Below are 17,586 nucleotides of genomic sequence, written 5' to 3'. Positions count from 1 at the left end.
CACTTTTAAGTATTTTCATAAGTATAAGTGTAAATATTCTTATAATCAAATCAACATCAACCACTGGTTAAACCAATATTAATTATTGGTTTAATCATAAGTTATCATTATTAATTCAAGTATTTTACTCTGGGTTTTATCCAATTCCTCAAAATGTTTAGATTTTATTCTTTAAACCTTTAATGCTCAAAATGAGCAGTCTGAACTATTTTTAATCACTGCAGGCTGGAAACTTCCTCTTTTTTCAGGAAACCTGCTCTTCCTGTTCCATGACTCTCTTTCTGTCTGACTATGATTTTTTATGATTAAATAGAAAAAAGTAGAATTAAAGCAAAGTTTGCAGGACACAATAACACACACAACCAGATTACTTTTATTACTGTCTGACTCTACTGTTGGGTCTTGATGTCACCTGTGTAATTAGTTTTAAAGATAACTTTATTTATTGTTATTATTAAACTAAAATCTCCAGCATGGGGAAGTGGGATGAGCTCGATTTTTCTCGACACCCCCTCCTCGAGGTCAGACCTTTCACATGCTGGGAACCCAACACCCTCCTACAGGTCTGCGTCCTCATCCCCTGGAAAAAGAAGATGGTCCTCTGGGATGTGAAGATGCAGATCCTCAGTCGTCACCAAGGCCACAGCAGCCGATGTGAAGATGGAGATTCTCAAAACTCCACTGCTCTCTGACAGCTCCAAAGCTTCATGTCCATAACTCTTCAACACGCTGTAAGCTCCTGGTCAGCAAGACGCATTTAGTTCAGTGTCCATGAGATGATATTCAGAAAGGATTTTTAAAAATTATTAATTGATTTTAGTTGCCTCTGTGATTAACTTTTTGCGTAAAGTCTATAATGTCTGCCCATGTGCATCAGTCAAGGGTATGAATTATAACCTGTCAAATGACCGATGGGCTTCAATAACAAGTCAAATATGGAAATGGATCTGTCCTCCCTCTGGAATAGATTACATATGTATTAAAGGGCAAACAGGATCTGTTTGAGTTCATCTGGAATCCCTTCATTAAGTATGTCAAAGATCTGAACATCCCAGAAGACGGTACAAGTGACTGAAGAACATGTTAACTGGAGTTCCCAAAGGCAATTCTATTAGAGGACATACACTGCTGAATTTAATATCTCAATATAAAGATATGTGGAATATGTGATGGGCTGCATTAGAACCAGGATGGTGAGAGGCATTTTGTTGATTTCTGTTTGTATTTTATTTTGGCCTGAACAGTACCACTTCTACTGCTGCCATGCAGAATGTTCAAGCTATTTGTCTAAACTGCAAAAATTTCTATAAAGATATTTTGAAAAAATAAAATAAAATAAAAAGATAAATTTACCATATTTATAGAGCGCACCTCACTATAACACACACCCACAAAGTTTTTTTTTTTTTTTTTAAAAAAGGTCCATAACAAACGTACATATTTAAGCCACTTCGGGCTATAAACCACTGGTATCTCTGCCGCTCTCGGTTTTCCACAAGGACGCAGCAGAGGGCCTTAATCTCCTATTAAGGACGCAGCCCTGCGTGTCCAACGCCAAACCATGGATTCGTTCACGCCAAGCTGACGTGCAGCAGCTACCGATCTGTACTGCCAGATCGATAGCCCCAGTGGCGCAACTACACATTATTCAGGTGGATGCGAAAAAACATAAATCGCCCCCCCCATCCCCCTCTTCCCCGAAGGAAGGTTGAAGGAGCGTGGAAAACATATGCTTGCACAAAACATTTTTCCATCGTGCCTCCTGCTAGCATGACTTGTTCAAAATGAAAATCAACACTTTCTTCTTTGATTTCTAATTTTGACTTCCAATGATTCACTTTCTGCTAAAGAGCCCTCTGGTGGTTGATGAAAAATCCACAGAAAAGCTGCACCGGGCTATAAGCCGCATGTAGGAAAAAAATAGCGGCTTATAGTCCGAAACATACGACGATTGAGTTGGAATCTCAACTCACTTAGTTACGATGTTTATTTCAGCAAATGAATCGAAGGTGGGGAAGAAAATAATTTCTAAATTGTACACAGGATTGGAAAATTTGAAGAAAAGCAATACAACATGCATAAAAGTAAGATGGGAAAAAGAGGCTCACTGTGGACTGTCACAGGAGAGCTGGGAGGACATATTTTTCCCTTTCGTGGAGAGAGTTTGGCTGGGAGAATATTGTAAGATATTTCATTACACTAGCACAAAGAAAATACCAAGATACAAAATGTTGGAGGCAATGTGGAAAAGACACAGCAGGGTTTTATTTCACCGTTGGTTTGGGGTATTCTATGGTGCTACAGACTGTAAATAGTTTGCTTACAGTTCATTTTCAGTGAGAAGAGATTTCAAATTGGCATGACCTGGAAGAGAACAACAGACAAGAAAACTGGATTTTGAATTTTTCTTTTCTTTTTTCTTTTTAATTAGTAAGTGTATGGGTAGATTGGGTAATATACAGAATAGCAAAATTGTTTTGTCCAATGCAGGTACAGAATGCATGTGCAGCTTCTCTTGGCAATGTAGAACATTTATAAAAAAAACAAAAAAGTTTGGATGAACACTTGTATGGAAAATAATTTTCAATAAAATTTGCAAATTACAAAACAAAACAAAACATGGAGGCAGAGGCACTTAGAATCTGTTCAGTCATTATTAGACCAAAGGCAGTTAGACTAATTTAAATATAAATTGTTATATTTAGATAAATATATTGTTGAGTGGGACAACCAGGCTTCCTGACACACAGATAAAGAAAAATAGGCTCAATACTCCTCCTCTCCTTCTCTGCATGTGCCTGTGGCCAATCACGTGTGAAGATATGGGATCATACTATTATGAAACAGAGAGGGGGACAGACATGACAGACAGGTGAGTCCATCCTCTCAGTCAATAGACAGAGGGGATGCCATCCAGCATCTGGCTGAAGATTAAAGATATTATGCAACAATATATTATTTATTTTTGTCTATTAAAAGTTTGATTTAAATATTATACAAAAGTAAAAATGTCTGCTTTTATCAGGTACACCTTTCTAGTACCAGGTTGAACCCCATATTGCCTTCAGAACCGCCTTAATCCTTCGTGGCATAGATTCATCAAGGTACTGTAAGCATTCCTCAGAGTCTGGTCCATATTGACATGATAGCATCACACAGATGCTGCAGATTTGTCGGCTGCACATCCATGATACAAATTTCCCATTCCCTGTTGGATTGAGATCTGGTGACTGTGAAGGCCATTCGAGTACAGTGAACTTATTGTCGTGTTCAAGAAACCAGTCTGAGATGATTCGTGCTTTGACATGGCTCATTGTCCTTCTGGAAATAGCCATCAGAGAATGGGTACACTGTGGTCATAAAGGGATGGAGATGGTCAGCAACAATACTCAGGTAGACTGTGACATTGACATGATGCTCAGTTGGTACTAATGGGCCCAAAGTGTGCCAGGAAAATATCACCCACACCATTGCACCACCACCAGCCTGAACTGTTGATACAAGGCAGGATGGATCCATGCCTTCATGTTGTTGATGCCAAATTCTGACCCTACCATCCGAATGTCGCAGCAGAAATAGAGACTCATCAGACCAGGCAATGTTTTTTCAATCTTCTATTGTCATATTTTAGTGAGCCCTAACCCTTTCCCCATTTATTATGATCGCCTTGAATGTCTGGCTTACACCTCCTTAAGTCGATAGATACAGTAAAGCCTTTTCTGGACAAGGCACTTCTCCATGTTGTGTTGCAAAGAATAAACCTTCTCTGCTGCTGTGTCATGTTTCTCTGTGCAGATCACAGCATTGATTTTGGAGAGATGGACCTGGCAGTGAATGCTGTTGCTGGAGCGCTGAAGGCTTTCTTTGCTGACCTGCCTGACCCTCTGATCCCCTACAGCCTGCACCCAGAGCTGGTGGAAGCTGCAAGTAAGAACCACCAGTAATCCATTAACAACAGACATTTCCACCTACTACATTTCTGACTTCTCTCTTAAGGTTTAGAACAGGGGTGTCAAACTCAATTTCACCGAGGGCCACTTCAGCATATTGGCCCCCCTCAAAGGGCCACATTGACGGTACAAATCAGGAGTGCCCAGTTGCAGTCCTTCAGACTGCAACTTTTAGATGCATCCCTGCTAAAACACACCCCAGACAAAAGGTTGACTTCCCTCATTAGCAGCAACTCAGTTCTGTAGAGCCTTATAATGAGTCAGTGATCCAGGTGTGTTAGAGAAGGAACGCATCTAAAGTTGCAGATGGTAGCTCTGGAAAACTAGACTTGGGCAACCCTAGCATAAAATGTATGAAAATACAATGTTAAAAATAAATTGAACACCTCATATTGTTAAATAACTCTTTGGAGCTTCTGGTTAGGAAGCGCATTCGAAACCTTTGTTTGAAATGGCGCGTTAAATTCAAGTCTCCATTACAGACCAGAGAAAACTAAAGAGAATGCAACTTTGTGTTAATCCATTTGAGGAGCTGGCAGTTTATCTTGAGGAAATAAATGACGATGCAAAAGTTAATTAGACTGTAACATGCGCAGTCTGCTGCTCAACCACTGCGGAGGCAGTTACGTTACGCCACTGCGAAGAATTAAAAACCGCTGGGAGAAACTCATCCAGCGGATTTAACAAATGGAGCCTTCTGGGTTCACGTTACCCAGGAGAGCCGCTCTGGAGGAGCTGCAGACGAAACATATCTGTCCGTTTCGGAGAAGCGAAAAAAAAAAAAAATCCTTAAAGCGCACACCGGACCCCGCAGGGTAAAACACTCAGAGTTCAGTTGATCTGTTTGGATCAGACAGATCCAACTGTCTGATCCAAACAGTTGGATCAGACAGTTTGGATCCAAACTGTCTGATTTTTCTGCAGATTTGAACCCAGCGTTCAGACCCCAGCGGGTGAAGTGATGCTAATTTAAGTGAAGTCGCTTAATTTAATTTATTAAAAGTTATTGGGGCCTCAGTCAGTGGTTTTTTTGTCACTACGGAGAAAAATGTAGATGCATTTATCTGTTTAATTTGTGATGGGATCAGGATTCACGGTGAATATTCACTAAACCGCATAAAATGCGGCTAAATAGCCGATGTTAATATGATTATAATTTCACGGATAAAAATAGTACAGGGCCAATTTTTTTTTTTTTTTTTATGTTGTCGGTCAAGATAATGGATAACAAAAAAAGTCTAGCGCGACCTGCCGCCCTGACACCAACTCACACATCTTCATTCACAGTCTTACTTGTAGATCGATTTTTCTTTTCTTGGACGTTTTGTTGTTAGCTTGTTGATGTCTCAGTTTTATTCGCTGGTAAAATCAATAAGCAGCTTAAGGTGACTCTGCTGCTCTCTAGTGGCGAGAAGCTGTAATGTTGGCTGGTAACAATCGGAATGCATTATGGGAGATGTAGTTTGTTGTCAATTCGTGCTCAAAACCTATTTTAAGTCAATCATGGACGCTGGGGGGCCACATAAAATGACATGGCGGGCCACATGTGGCCCGCGGGCCTTGAGTTTGACACATGTGGTTTAGAAGGTAGAAACCTGAAGGTCAAGCTTTTTATTGGATGTTTAAAGTTCAACAAACATTCAGAAATCCAGAGTGTGAAAAAAAAATCACACTACTTCATTGTTTGTAAAGTTGTGAAATGCAGCAGCTCTTGGATTAAACCAAACTCTATTCCTGTTAACATGAGGCAAAGTGAAAAGCTTGCTCTGCATCAGTTTTCCAATATATGTGATCCTAAGATGGATAAATCAAATAAGGATTATACTTGTCATGTTTTAATGTACAAGTATATTAAAACATATACTTTTCTAAGTATATGTTTACATATTTAAGTATATGTTTTAATATATACTTAAACACTTAAATCAACACTTCTGTTTATGTCACTGAAAAAAACAAACAAAATAAACATTTCTGAGCTAAATCTCAGAATTCAGACTTTTGTCTTTCAAATGGTGAGATTAAAGTGGATATATCATGCTTTTAAATCCTTCCTTTTTCCATGTAAATGATTCACTTATGGTGTATAAAAGTGGATCCATACCAACTGCCTACAATATGGACCGTAGTTTAACTATAGTATCCATGCATGCCAGATACCTTTTAAAATATTAAAGTTATCACGGTATGAATGAAATAAACAAAGCCAAAACATAATTAAGGAGTTAGCTAACGGAGCATCAAGGACATCACTGAATGCACTTGCATGTATTCCCCAAGGCAAAAATTGCAAAAACAAAACGAGATAATTAATTTCAAAACACGCAGTACAGTTATATCCTCAAGAAGGCAGCTAATAGCTAGCACACACTACTAACAGAAGCAGAAGGCTCAATGCTACTATCAAATCAATGCCCAATGTAGAGACAGGAGCTTCAAAAATGATCACGGAGATGCTGGTCTTTGTTTCTGTCCGTTTAATAAGTAAAACAAAGAAAAAAAAGTATCAGCTGAACAGATACTGCAGTGGACTGATCAGAGAAACAAAGGAAATAACAAAAAAAACAGGAAAAAAAACTGCTGGGACAACTATTGTTTAAAAAAACATCTCACATTTCAATGTCCTGTTTCAAATAAAACTCTGTTAGTTAAAAATTTTATTTCACTAAATTCTAAATATAATTAGCTGATATTCCCAAGTCAGTCTTGTATCTGTATTAACTAATTATTCATTTATTTCCTATGAAATCTGTTGCTGGTTTTAAATCAAAATATTTCACAACAGCCAGGGCCTCAGGATCAACACAAAATGTATGTCTAAAGTAAGCTTTGCTGTCTTTTTAGCGTCATTTGGAGCTAATTGCTTTGCTGTATTCATTGTTTCCATAGAGAGAGGAAACTGATGCCTCCCTCTAACAGAATTTTGGGGAATCCCTCTTGATACTGGAAGAGGTCAGTATGTGCTCAACACATACTGACCACTGATTTTTCTTGGGTAAATTCCCAAGAAAAATAAAATTTAACCAGACATTTTGAAGAGGCTGTGATGCTGTGGGAGGATGTAAGAAATTGTGTGCACTAATCAACACTAGAACTGAACATTTTGACTTGTTTACTTGCAATCTTGGCAAAACTGAACTTGGACTACAAAATTGCTGCAAGGAAAATAAGTGTTGGATTTACAAAACTGAATAGCCATGACCTCGTTTAGCAAATCCACAGCAAATACGGTGACGTCATAGACAAGAAAAAGATTAAAGTGAAAAATTAAGAAACTGAAAAATATAACCCAAAAATGAGTATAAAGATATCTACACATAACTGGGAGAGAATATTTTTTTTTGCACTCCTAGGCACTCAAAGTATGCAAAAAATGTATAAAAAAGGATTCATGATTAGTTGTAACAATAGACTTAATCTTTGTCCGGTCCGGTAACAGCTGTTTAGGGTTTGGTCTTCGTCCGGTGTCTGTTGTGGTTTTACATTAGCATTTAAAAGAGCTCCCAGCACTGCTTCTCCTGTGTTTTTTCCAGTGTCTGTAGTTCTGTGTCCGGTCCGGTAACAGTTACTTAGGATCTGGTCTTGGTCTGGACGTAAACGAGGCAGCAGTAGTGTCACTGATACTACTGCCGCAGAACTCCTTTAGCATTCCAAAGACCTTCCAGTGATGTCTGTCTGTTTCTTGAGACATTTTTCACTCTCAAGCCGGGTTGTTCTGTCATAGGCGCTTTGTGGATAAAAACTGGCCACATGACATTTGTTTTTAGCTTGTGAAGGTAACACTCACCTGTTCAAGCCTTCATTAGTTTTGCTTGTACAAATGACTTCTGGAGGAAAATGTTGAGAACACAAATGTAGAACTTGTGTTCGGCTCTCTCACACTGCGCTCTTAAAGCCAACAGTGTTGTAGTGTGGCATTTAGGCCAACATTTTCAACTAATCCTGGATCCCTTTAAGAGCTAAAAAAGTGGATTTTGCACGCATGATATGTCCCCTTTAAAGTTAGAAAAATAGTTATAAAAAAATTAATATCTGAAAATATATACATTAAAATATGCTTTTAATATTTAGCATTTTTCTTGGACACTTATTTTTGTTTTATTTGTGAGATGCAGATGCATCAAAATATTAATTAAATAAACGCCATAAGTATTTCACTCTTTAATGAATAAAAAAAAGATTATACTTATATCTACACACACAAACAAGCTGTTTGTAAAATGTCAGTTTCCCTGTGTGTGTGTGTGTGTGTGTGTGTGTGTGTGTGTGTGTGTGTGTGCGTGCGTGCGTGCGTGCATGCATGATTGTGTGTGTGTGTGTCTGTTAGAACTCATGGACTACATTGAGCGGCTAGAGGTGTTGCGAGAGATTGTGAAGAAGTTTCCTCCCATCAACTACCAGATCTTCAAATACATAATCACACATCTGAACAGGTAAGAAAAGCTTCACACAGTGAGAAACACACAAAGAAATCAAGAGATGCAAACAATAACTCTTAAGAAGCAAGCTCAGATTAAAGACCACAAATTAGACTAAGTTTGATTTTTATGCATCTACATTTCATAGAGATCCTCCGTATGGAACTTTAGCACCAGGTGTGAATCTAAACAAGTCAACTGGTCTGTGTCTTGTATCTTAATCACATCATCAGTGATTACATCAGCAGAATCAGCATAAACATCCTCTGAACCTGTCCCAGAGGTGTCCTGGTTGTAACTGAACGTCAATGCTTGATTTTTAGCAGAAAGCCAGTAAGCTGCTGAAGGTTCAACTTTGGTCTTTTCCTCCTACTTTGCTGCCCCCTGATGGCGACCTTGGGGAAGTTTTTATCTGGCTCCATTTTCCATTTTCTTTCTCCTTCAGATCCTTTACCTGTTTCAAAATATTCCTATCTTTTTACCTAAGAATTTTTTTTAAAGAAACTTGACTCTATAATCATTCCATTTCTATGGGACTATAAAATGCACCGAATTAGTAAAACTCACCTTTGCAAGGCAAAATTGAAGGGCGGACTGGCCCTCCCAAACTTTTTATTTTACTATTACTCTTGTGTGCTTCGCACTATTACAATTTGGCTAGATCGCAATTTTACACAATCCAAGGCGATCATAATGGAAAAGGAAGACTGACTGCAGCCCTCATGAAATTGGTGCTCTTATTTTGTCACCAACAACTATAGACACCTCGGCATATAACAATAACTGTATCATCCACAGTACTATACGTATTTGGAAACAGATAAAATCCCAATTTGGCAATGAGTCTATATCCATCTTATTACCAATAGCAAAGAATCCCTCATTTGTCCCTTCCACTTTAGATTCAGGTTATGTAACCTGAATCTAAAGTGGAAGGGAAAGAGTTAGGTATCAGAACTATTGGTGACCTGTTGGTGGGTGGTAATGTTGATGCCTTGCAGCAAGAAGGTCTTGGATTCTTTGTGCATGCGTGGGTTCTCTCCAGGTACTCCATCTTCTTCCCACAGTCCAAAAACATGACTGTTAGGTTGATTGGTCTCTAAATTCTCCTTAGGTGTTGCCCTGCGAAGGACAACAAAGACCTGTGTTGTCCTTCGCAGGGCAACACAGGTCTTTATGTTGCCCTGCAAAGGACTGAGATTTTATGACTTGCCCTCTTGTGTAAAGTGTCAATGGTTATCTTTGACACTTTACACCAGGCTTGGGCAGCCCAAGAAAAAGCAAATAAAAATAATTCAGTTCCTGTATTTTCAATAGGAAAATAAACATTTTATTTCCCAAAGTACAACAACAGGATCCATTTAAGTGAAGCCTTGATCATTTCCACCAAAGTGAAGCTAAAAATCCTTTTAATATTATGTAAAATGCTCTTTCTGCTGCATCAATCAATACAGTGAGGATTGATTATTTAGTGATTTATAATTGGACAGTAAAACATAATAGATTTTTTACTGAATTTGAACCAGGTTGTTCTAAAACTTTTCAAGTCTGTTAATCGATTTTGATTTCTAAATTAGCAGAAGATTATTTCAACAATCGATTAATATGATTAATGATTGTGGCTGTAAAAGTTTAAAGCTTTGTGTTAATTCATTTGCAAAAAGAAATTATGTATCTGAAATAGGGCTGAAACGATTCCTCGAATGATTCGAGTACCTCGATTACTAAAATTCCTCGAGGAAAATTTACCTGCCTCGAAGCTTCGTTAATTTATGTTTTTAGTTAGCGCACCGTGTTCCGGCCGGGACTTCATTTGCGTTGCGCGGAGCTCTCACTTCCGCCTCTGAGTTGTTGACAAAAGCTAAGTCTCAGCGGCATAAAGTCCAATCTTCAAGATTGGCCCGTGGGGATTTTATTGATTGATGATAATGCCCGACTTTTTATCGTTTTTGGGGAACCAATAAGCATCCTTAAAATGACTGGGGGAATGCCTGGAGTACGGCAGCATTTCTCCTCCGGGGCTGCTGGTTGAAAGCGAACGGCGGGAAGAGCGCTGAGGTGAGCGGATAGACTGAACAGGGCGGGCGGCTGAGTAGCTGATGCTTACCGTGTAAATGTAGCTTTACCGACGAACCGCACAATACATTTCATATCCCGGTCTGAAGAAACGGGTGGCGGAGCGCATCGTACATGGCTGGTAGATGAGTTTCTGAGTGTGACCAGTGAAGGTGTCGTAAATATCCCGTTTTGCTTCCCCCCGTGTTCGTCCCCCGGTCTAACGGTTCGTCAGTCCGCTGGTCTATTTCCTCCCCTCCACCCCATGTTCGTTCATTCGCCCTCTCCTCCCACTCCAGGCGGCATTTCCCGTATTTTCAAACCCAAAGCGTGACAGGTTAGGTGGCAAGGTGAGTTTAATTAATCTATTAAACTCACTGAAGATGAATACATAAACTAAAAGCTGGATTGTAGACATTTTTTATAAGCATATTTGTGAGCCTGCCTCTTTGTTATTAAATTCAATATAATTTCAGATTTTTCTATAACTTTTCTTCTGGTTAACTTAGAAAGTGAGCTATTATTGTTACAGGTTAGTTTTCTAAACTACAATAAAGCAACTGTTAGGGATGCTCAAATATGAAAAATTGGACTGATATTGATATCTGATAGTAACACCGGTATTATGCCAGATTTACCAATATTTCATTTTAGAAATTTTTTTTATCCGATTACTCGATTAATCGTAAGAATAATCGATAGATTACTCGATTACTAAAATATTCGTTTACAACAGCCCTAATCTGAAAAGAAATTAAAATATATTGTGTGGAAAAGAAATTATGTAAGCCACACATGTGCAATCTCAATCAAAATTGGTGACATTTGACAGGCAAAAATCTTTCTGATTCCATAAATGATGAGCTTCCAGTGACTTCTCTCACTTCAGGGTGACACAGGGACACCTCTAGAATCTCCTACAACAGTGTTTCTCCACCCTGGTCCTCAGGCCCCCCTCTCCTGCATGTTTTAGGTATTTCCCTTCTGCCACACACCTGAATTGTATCTCTGGGTGATTAACAGGCTTCTGCAGTACTTGGTGGTCATGCAATCATTTGAATCAGCTGTTCTGGAATAGAGGCACATCTAAAACATGCAGAGCAGGGGGGCGGTGAGGACCAGGGTTGAGAAACACTTGTCTAGATCCCAGATATGTTTCTTATTATTTAATTAACATAGACATGAACATTATTCTGCACGACTTCTGCTGTTAAGTTTAGTGCAGTTTTCTTCTTATTGGATCATTTTTACTTAGTTTTGAATTCTTGTTGGACCGTTTCCTGTGTCCCACTGTCACACTCATACATTTGGTGCTAGCAGCAATTATTTGTGTATAAAATCTGATGGCTCGTACATGTTTATTCTAACGGTTGTGTTATGTGGATTTGTTCCCTGGTCAGGGTGAGCCAGCATAGCAAGACCACCCTGATGACAGCCGACAACCTGTCCATCTGCTTCTGGCCCACCCTCATGCGTCCTGACTTTGAGAACAGGGACACACTGTCCACCACGAAGCTCAACCAGGCCGTCATCGAGACATTCATCGTGCAGAGCGACTATTTCTTCCATGGGGGTGACGTGGCCGAGAGCTCCAGCAACGAGGGAACACCCCCGCCACATTGCCACAACATGGTGGAGGCTCTTCTGCCCCTGCAGCTGCCCCCCCCTCTGCAGCCCCAGCAGATACAACACACGCTGCCCCCTGACCCCCTCATTTAACACACCAATAGGTATTCTGGGGCATCGGGAGTTCAGTATGTGCTTCCAGCTGCAAACGTAGGGAGTTGCTGGAGGTGCTTCTTCTGATTCACATCAGTGGGTGGCTGATGGCAGTTCAACACATCATAGCTGTTCTTTTTTTTTCTCATGTTCTTTCAGCTTTGGTTTCAGAGAGTGCTTGGTGGGATGTTGGACCAGTCCAGATCTGGGAGACGGATTCATTTTGGAAGCTCAGTCTGGATTATGGAATTGCACGTCACATTATGGATTGCATAATTTAGATCAAACTGAATACAGTGAGGAATGAGCTGATCTAGGCACATAATGCTAGTTCTTTATAGGAGTCAAACCTAGTTCCAGAGTTTTTCAACATATTTGAGGCAAAGACTCCATCTCTACCCTCATGGAAAAGCACACTAAATTTTTTTTGTCCTGTTACAGGCCCAGCCTCCTGATGCCATCTGGGCATTACAACTTATACTCTCATCTGAAAACCTGATGAGTGTATAATGATAATGACATACACACACCAAGGGGATTCTAGTCTTCCTGCAGATTCTGGCACAGGAAAACTGTTTCTGACTTCAAGTCATTTCGGGACATGTTTGAGTCTCAACCTGTGAAACTAAAACAGGATTCTGAACTTTAAGCCCTGCACCTTTAATGTTTTCAGGAGGTGATGGGTTTTCAATACTAAACAATTCTTTTTCCACTACACAAGCCTAAAGGAACCCTTAAAGGACAGCCCATGCACGACTAGTGTCAATGGTCCATGTTGCAATTCATGTTGTTAGCTTGCTTTATCCTGTCATGTTTTTTTATATTTTGGTAACATCTAATTTCTATCCATGTTGTGTGTCTGTGTGGGTGTGTGTTTGCTGTTGTGTAACAATGCTGATGTGTTGGATGATTTATCTGTACAAACTTACATGTGGTCGGCGTTCCGGCCTCTTCCGGGGAGGACGGGTTCTGAAGACTGGTGTCACTCTGTCCAGGAGGACCAGGCTTAACTTCTCGTGCTCAGCTCTTCAGTTTCTTAAAGCGACAGCTCCCCGTGTCTTCTTGGCTTTGTCACCCTATTTCCTTAATTTCTTTATTTCTCTTCGTCAGAAAATGTGCATGTTTTTACCACTTTATGAAAAAAAGACAACTACTCAAAATTAAGTGAAAAACTTTAACATTATGAGTTAGGATCCCCACCACTTTATTTGATTTTTTAAGGGCAATATTTCAACAGAAAAAAAATCTAATTTGCATTACCTTTTTTGTTGTTCCTGGAGGAAATCACGTCTTTAATATCATATTTTTTTCTTAAATAGTTTCCCTAAATAGAGGAAAGAAGTATATAAGTCTATATATAAATATATGTCTCTGAGCAGCACAAGTTTCTTAAGTAAAAAACTACCATGGGGTACTGGATCCTAATCTGTCACAAGCTATGATCATACATGTTTATTATGGTGAATGTCATTTTTTTATTTCTGATGATGCGAATGTGAGTATGTGCACATTTGGGGTGAGTAAGGGAGGAGGGGTTGGGATGGGTGGTCATACTAGGTCAGTAGTAACTCAGAAAAAGAAAGGAAGAAGGTCTCAATCTTCATCTGTGATACTTAAACAACACATCTCCTTTCCCAGTTCTCTCCCTTCATCCTGTGAGTAAAATATTTCAGAAATCTACATCCTTGCCTGCCTTTGGCTACAGGATGATAAACATTTATTATAGCTTATTTTCTCAATCTTCTGTCCATCTTAATAACAAATGTTTTTGCTGCTTGATATAGATATATTACTCTTTATTTTACAACTCAAAAAATTCTAAAATTGTATTATAAATCTGTTAGTTTTTTTTTTTATTATTTCTTTAACATTTTCTGTAAAGAGTGCAATTTTGTGGTACTTTACCCTAACTCTACATTTCAAAGGGAAGCTTCTCATCCAAAAACAACCACTAATGCTTATGTCTGCAAGGATTTCCAACACTGATATTGCCATGGTTCTGTTTTTATGTAGCACATGGTTGCTCAACTGAGGTACAAAATGTCTTTGCAAGTAAGCAGTTTAACATTTATTGTTATTGGCCTATTTTCAACCTTAAGCATTTTTTTGTTCCCCAACAAAACATCAAATTCTCCCAAAGTAGTTTCAGAGGTCTGGTTATCACTCCAGGTGGCTAATGAACACCTTTTATCTCATCCAGTGATTGAGGGTGACTATAAAACATGCATTAAATCTAAAATATCTTTCTGTCCTTAGATATTTTTTGATTAGGAAAAATTCATTTATAGCAATTTTTTTTTCAGTTTTACCATTTTAAAATGTACAACTCATGTCCTTTATCTAGTTGATTTTGTTTTCCTACAGGATCATGATTCAGGAGTCTTAGTTTGGATAATTGGTAGCCTGGTAAAAACCAGCCCCTTGTTCTAGGCCTCGCTTCATCCAGATGGTCTGGACTCTCGACTATTGAGAAACTATTGCTACTTTGTTGAAGTTGTAAATTTTACCCAGTCGCTAACGTTTGGCCATGACGTGTGTAGCTTAATGGAATTTGCGTACGCTGTAAACAACACTAAGGGGAGTAGGGCCACGATATCTTTGCCAGCAATAAAATCTATTAAACATTCCTCTTGTTACGACTTTATTTGCTCAATATTTGGAAGCGTGGCCAACACGAACCGAATGACTTTGTTCACTGCCATTGCTAAACTACAACCCCAAGTTACTAACCTGAACACACCATTCATTAGTCTGAATTATAAAGTAGAAGTGACACATTAAATTTGCACAGATTTTCTTAACTCCTTCTCCTTCATCAAATCTTACTATAATGTTCAGAGTTGGATTGTTTTGATTCTTTTGCTCTTTCCTGAATGCCTTCACTATTGGTGTCTTCAGTACTTTCCTCATTTTCCCTTTTTCCTCTTTCTTTCAGTAGCTCGCTGCTTCTTACCACCCTTCCCCACCATCTCCCACTCTACTCCTTCCTTCCTCGTCACTACAATCCATACTATTATAGTCACTTCTTTCTAAATCTAACGTTGCCATGTTCTGATTTAAGTCGCATTTATCATCAAAAGTTCAGTTCCAAACCTTCTGTCTTCGCGCTACCGCAATCATACGTGGCTTCCAAAAATTCTCTCCGCTCGGCATCCTCCGACCGCTTTCCGTGAATCCGACGAAATTAGACCTGTCAGTCTGCGGTCAGGCTGCAGCTGAAACTATAGACATAATATATGTCTATGGCTGAAAACCCCCAGCCGCTAGTAAACAGCCAATCAGCATTCAGTATTCAAACGAGCCTCACGCGAGCGAGATCCCGCTCCCTGCTAGCCAACGATGGCGACTCAGAAAAAACTGTTACGGACTGAATATTATGTTCTTTGTGTGGGAAATGTTTGCGTTTTTGGTGTTAAATCCTGATACTTAACGCAGTGCCTGCTCTGTCAGCTATCGGATTTGTTGTTACTCGGTTGCTATGGCAACGGATCTGCGTGTAAAGCATACATTTGATCCAAACTAATTTTTCCAAGAAAATGAAAGAAGATGAACTAGGTGACTTCCTGAGACAGTTTGAATTGTGTAAAAATGTTAATAATTCATCAAAGGGAAACTGCAAACTTCTGCAAAGGCTACCGGAATAGGGGCTTTGCGTGGCGCAGTAGTTGGCGCAGCGCGGTGCCCCGCATATAAACTTTAGACCACCGCAGTTCGGAATCTGACTCTCGTCCTCTGGTTCGCTTGTCTCTCTCTCCTGCCCCTTCTACCCCTTCTCTCTGCAACTTTTCTTTTGGATTATTGTCATGAAGGCAAATAGTGCCGAAAAACTTATTTTAAAGAAAAAGACTACCGGAGTAATGGCAACAATGCGGTATGACACATGTGTCAAACTCAAGGCCCGCGGGCCACATGTGGCCCGCCACGTCATTTTATGTGGCCCCTCCAGCGTTTTATAGGCCCATGATCGACTTAAAATAGGTTTTGAGCACGAATTGACTACAAACTACATCTCCCATAATGCATTCCGATTGTTACTAGCCAACATTACGGCTTCTCGCCACTAGAGAGCAGCAGAGTCGCCTCAAGCTACTTATTGATTTTCCCAGCGAATAAAACTGAGACATCGACAAGCTAACAACAAAACGTCCAAGAAAAGAAACATCGATTTACAAGTAAGACTGTGAATGAAGATGTGTGAGTTGGTGTCAGGGCGGCAGGTCGCGCTAGACTTTTTTTGTTATCCATTATCTTGACTGACAACATAAAAAAAAATCGGCCATGTACTATTTTTATCTGTGAAATTACAATCATATTAACATCGGCTATTTAGCCGCATTTTATGCGGTTTTGTTAATATTCACCGTGAATCCTGATCCCATCACAAATTAAACAGATAAATGCATCTACATTTTTCTCCGTAGTGATAAAAACCACTGACTGAGGCCCCAATAACTTTTAATAAATTAAACTAAGGGACTTCACTTAAATTAGCATCACTTCAACCCGCTGGGGTCTGAACACACTTCCTCCTGGTTCCCATCTGCAGAAAAATCTGCGCTAATTCATCAGTCAGTTGGATCTGTCTGATCCAAACAGATCAACTGAACTGTGTGAGTATTTTACCCTGCGCGGTCCGGTGTGAGCGTTTTCCGGAATTTTTTGTTTTATTTTTTATTTTTTGCGTGGTTTCGCTTCTCCGAAACGGACAGATGTTATGTCTGCAGCTCCTCCAGAACGCAGCTCTCCTGGGTAACGTGAACCAACAAGGCTCCATTTGTTAAATCTTCTGGATGAGTTACTTCGCAGCGGCGGAGCCACGTCCGCAGTGGTTGAGCAGCGAACTGCGTATGTTACAGTCTAATTAACTTCTGCATGGCATTTATTTCCTCAAGATAAACTGCAGGCTCCTCAAATGGATTAACACAGTGTTGCATTCTCTTCTGTGGCGCAACTACACATTATTCAGGTGGATGCGAAAACATAAATCGGCACCCCCAAACCCCCACCCAGGGATGGAACGTCAGGGTGAAGTGTAAGAATCGCTACATGTACCTCGTTATGTATGTGCCAGAGGTGAAGGAGCGTGAGGCGCGCTGAAGTGTATGGGAAAACATAATCGGCGCGTCGCCCCCTCCAGACGGGGTTTTGGCGCCCCCTCTGGTGCTGTGCCCCTATGCGTTGCATACGCTGCATACCCACTTTTTGCGCCTCAGATTCTCTTTAGTTTTCTCTGGTCTGTAATGGAGACTTGAATTTAACGCACCATTTCAACCAAAGGTTTCGAATGCGCTTCCTAACCAGAAGCTCCAAAGCGTTATTTAACAATATGAGGTGTTTAATTTATTTTTAACATTGTATTCTCATACATTTTATGCTAGGGGTGCCCAAGTCTAGTTTTCCAGAGCTACCATCTGCAACTTTAGATGCGTTCCTTCTCTAACACA

General features: G+C 39.8%; 1 protein-coding gene across 3 annotated transcripts in view; it reads left to right on the top strand.

The window, feature by feature from the left end:
• Positions 1 to 14,768, top strand: part of arhgap5 (Rho GTPase activating protein 5) — a 104,809-nt gene extending 90,041 nt beyond the window's left edge. For 2 of the 3 annotated variants that reach the window (XM_088002425.1, XM_088002424.1), the window contains exons 5-7: positions 3,796 to 3,927; positions 8,278 to 8,383; positions 11,824 to 14,768. In XM_088002425.1, the coding sequence (XP_087858551.1) occupies positions 3,796 to 3,927; positions 8,278 to 8,383; positions 11,824 to 12,142 (557 nt within the window). In that variant the 3' untranslated portion in view covers positions 12,143 to 14,768. The remainder of the gene's footprint in view (positions 1 to 3,795; positions 3,928 to 8,277; positions 8,384 to 11,823) is intronic. The other variant, XM_088002426.1, reaches the window with a different exon arrangement.
• The last annotated feature ends 2,818 nt before the right edge of the window (positions 14,769 to 17,586 follow it).

The sequence above is a fragment of the Poecilia mexicana genome, unplaced genomic scaffold (assembly GCF_051168715.1).
Source record: "Poecilia mexicana isolate PSO_F unplaced genomic scaffold, ASM5116871v1 scaffold_22, whole genome shotgun sequence".
NCBI lineage: Eukaryota > Metazoa > Chordata > Actinopteri > Cyprinodontiformes > Poeciliidae > Poecilia > Poecilia mexicana.
This window is presented reverse-complemented; position numbering and strand designations above follow the sequence as displayed.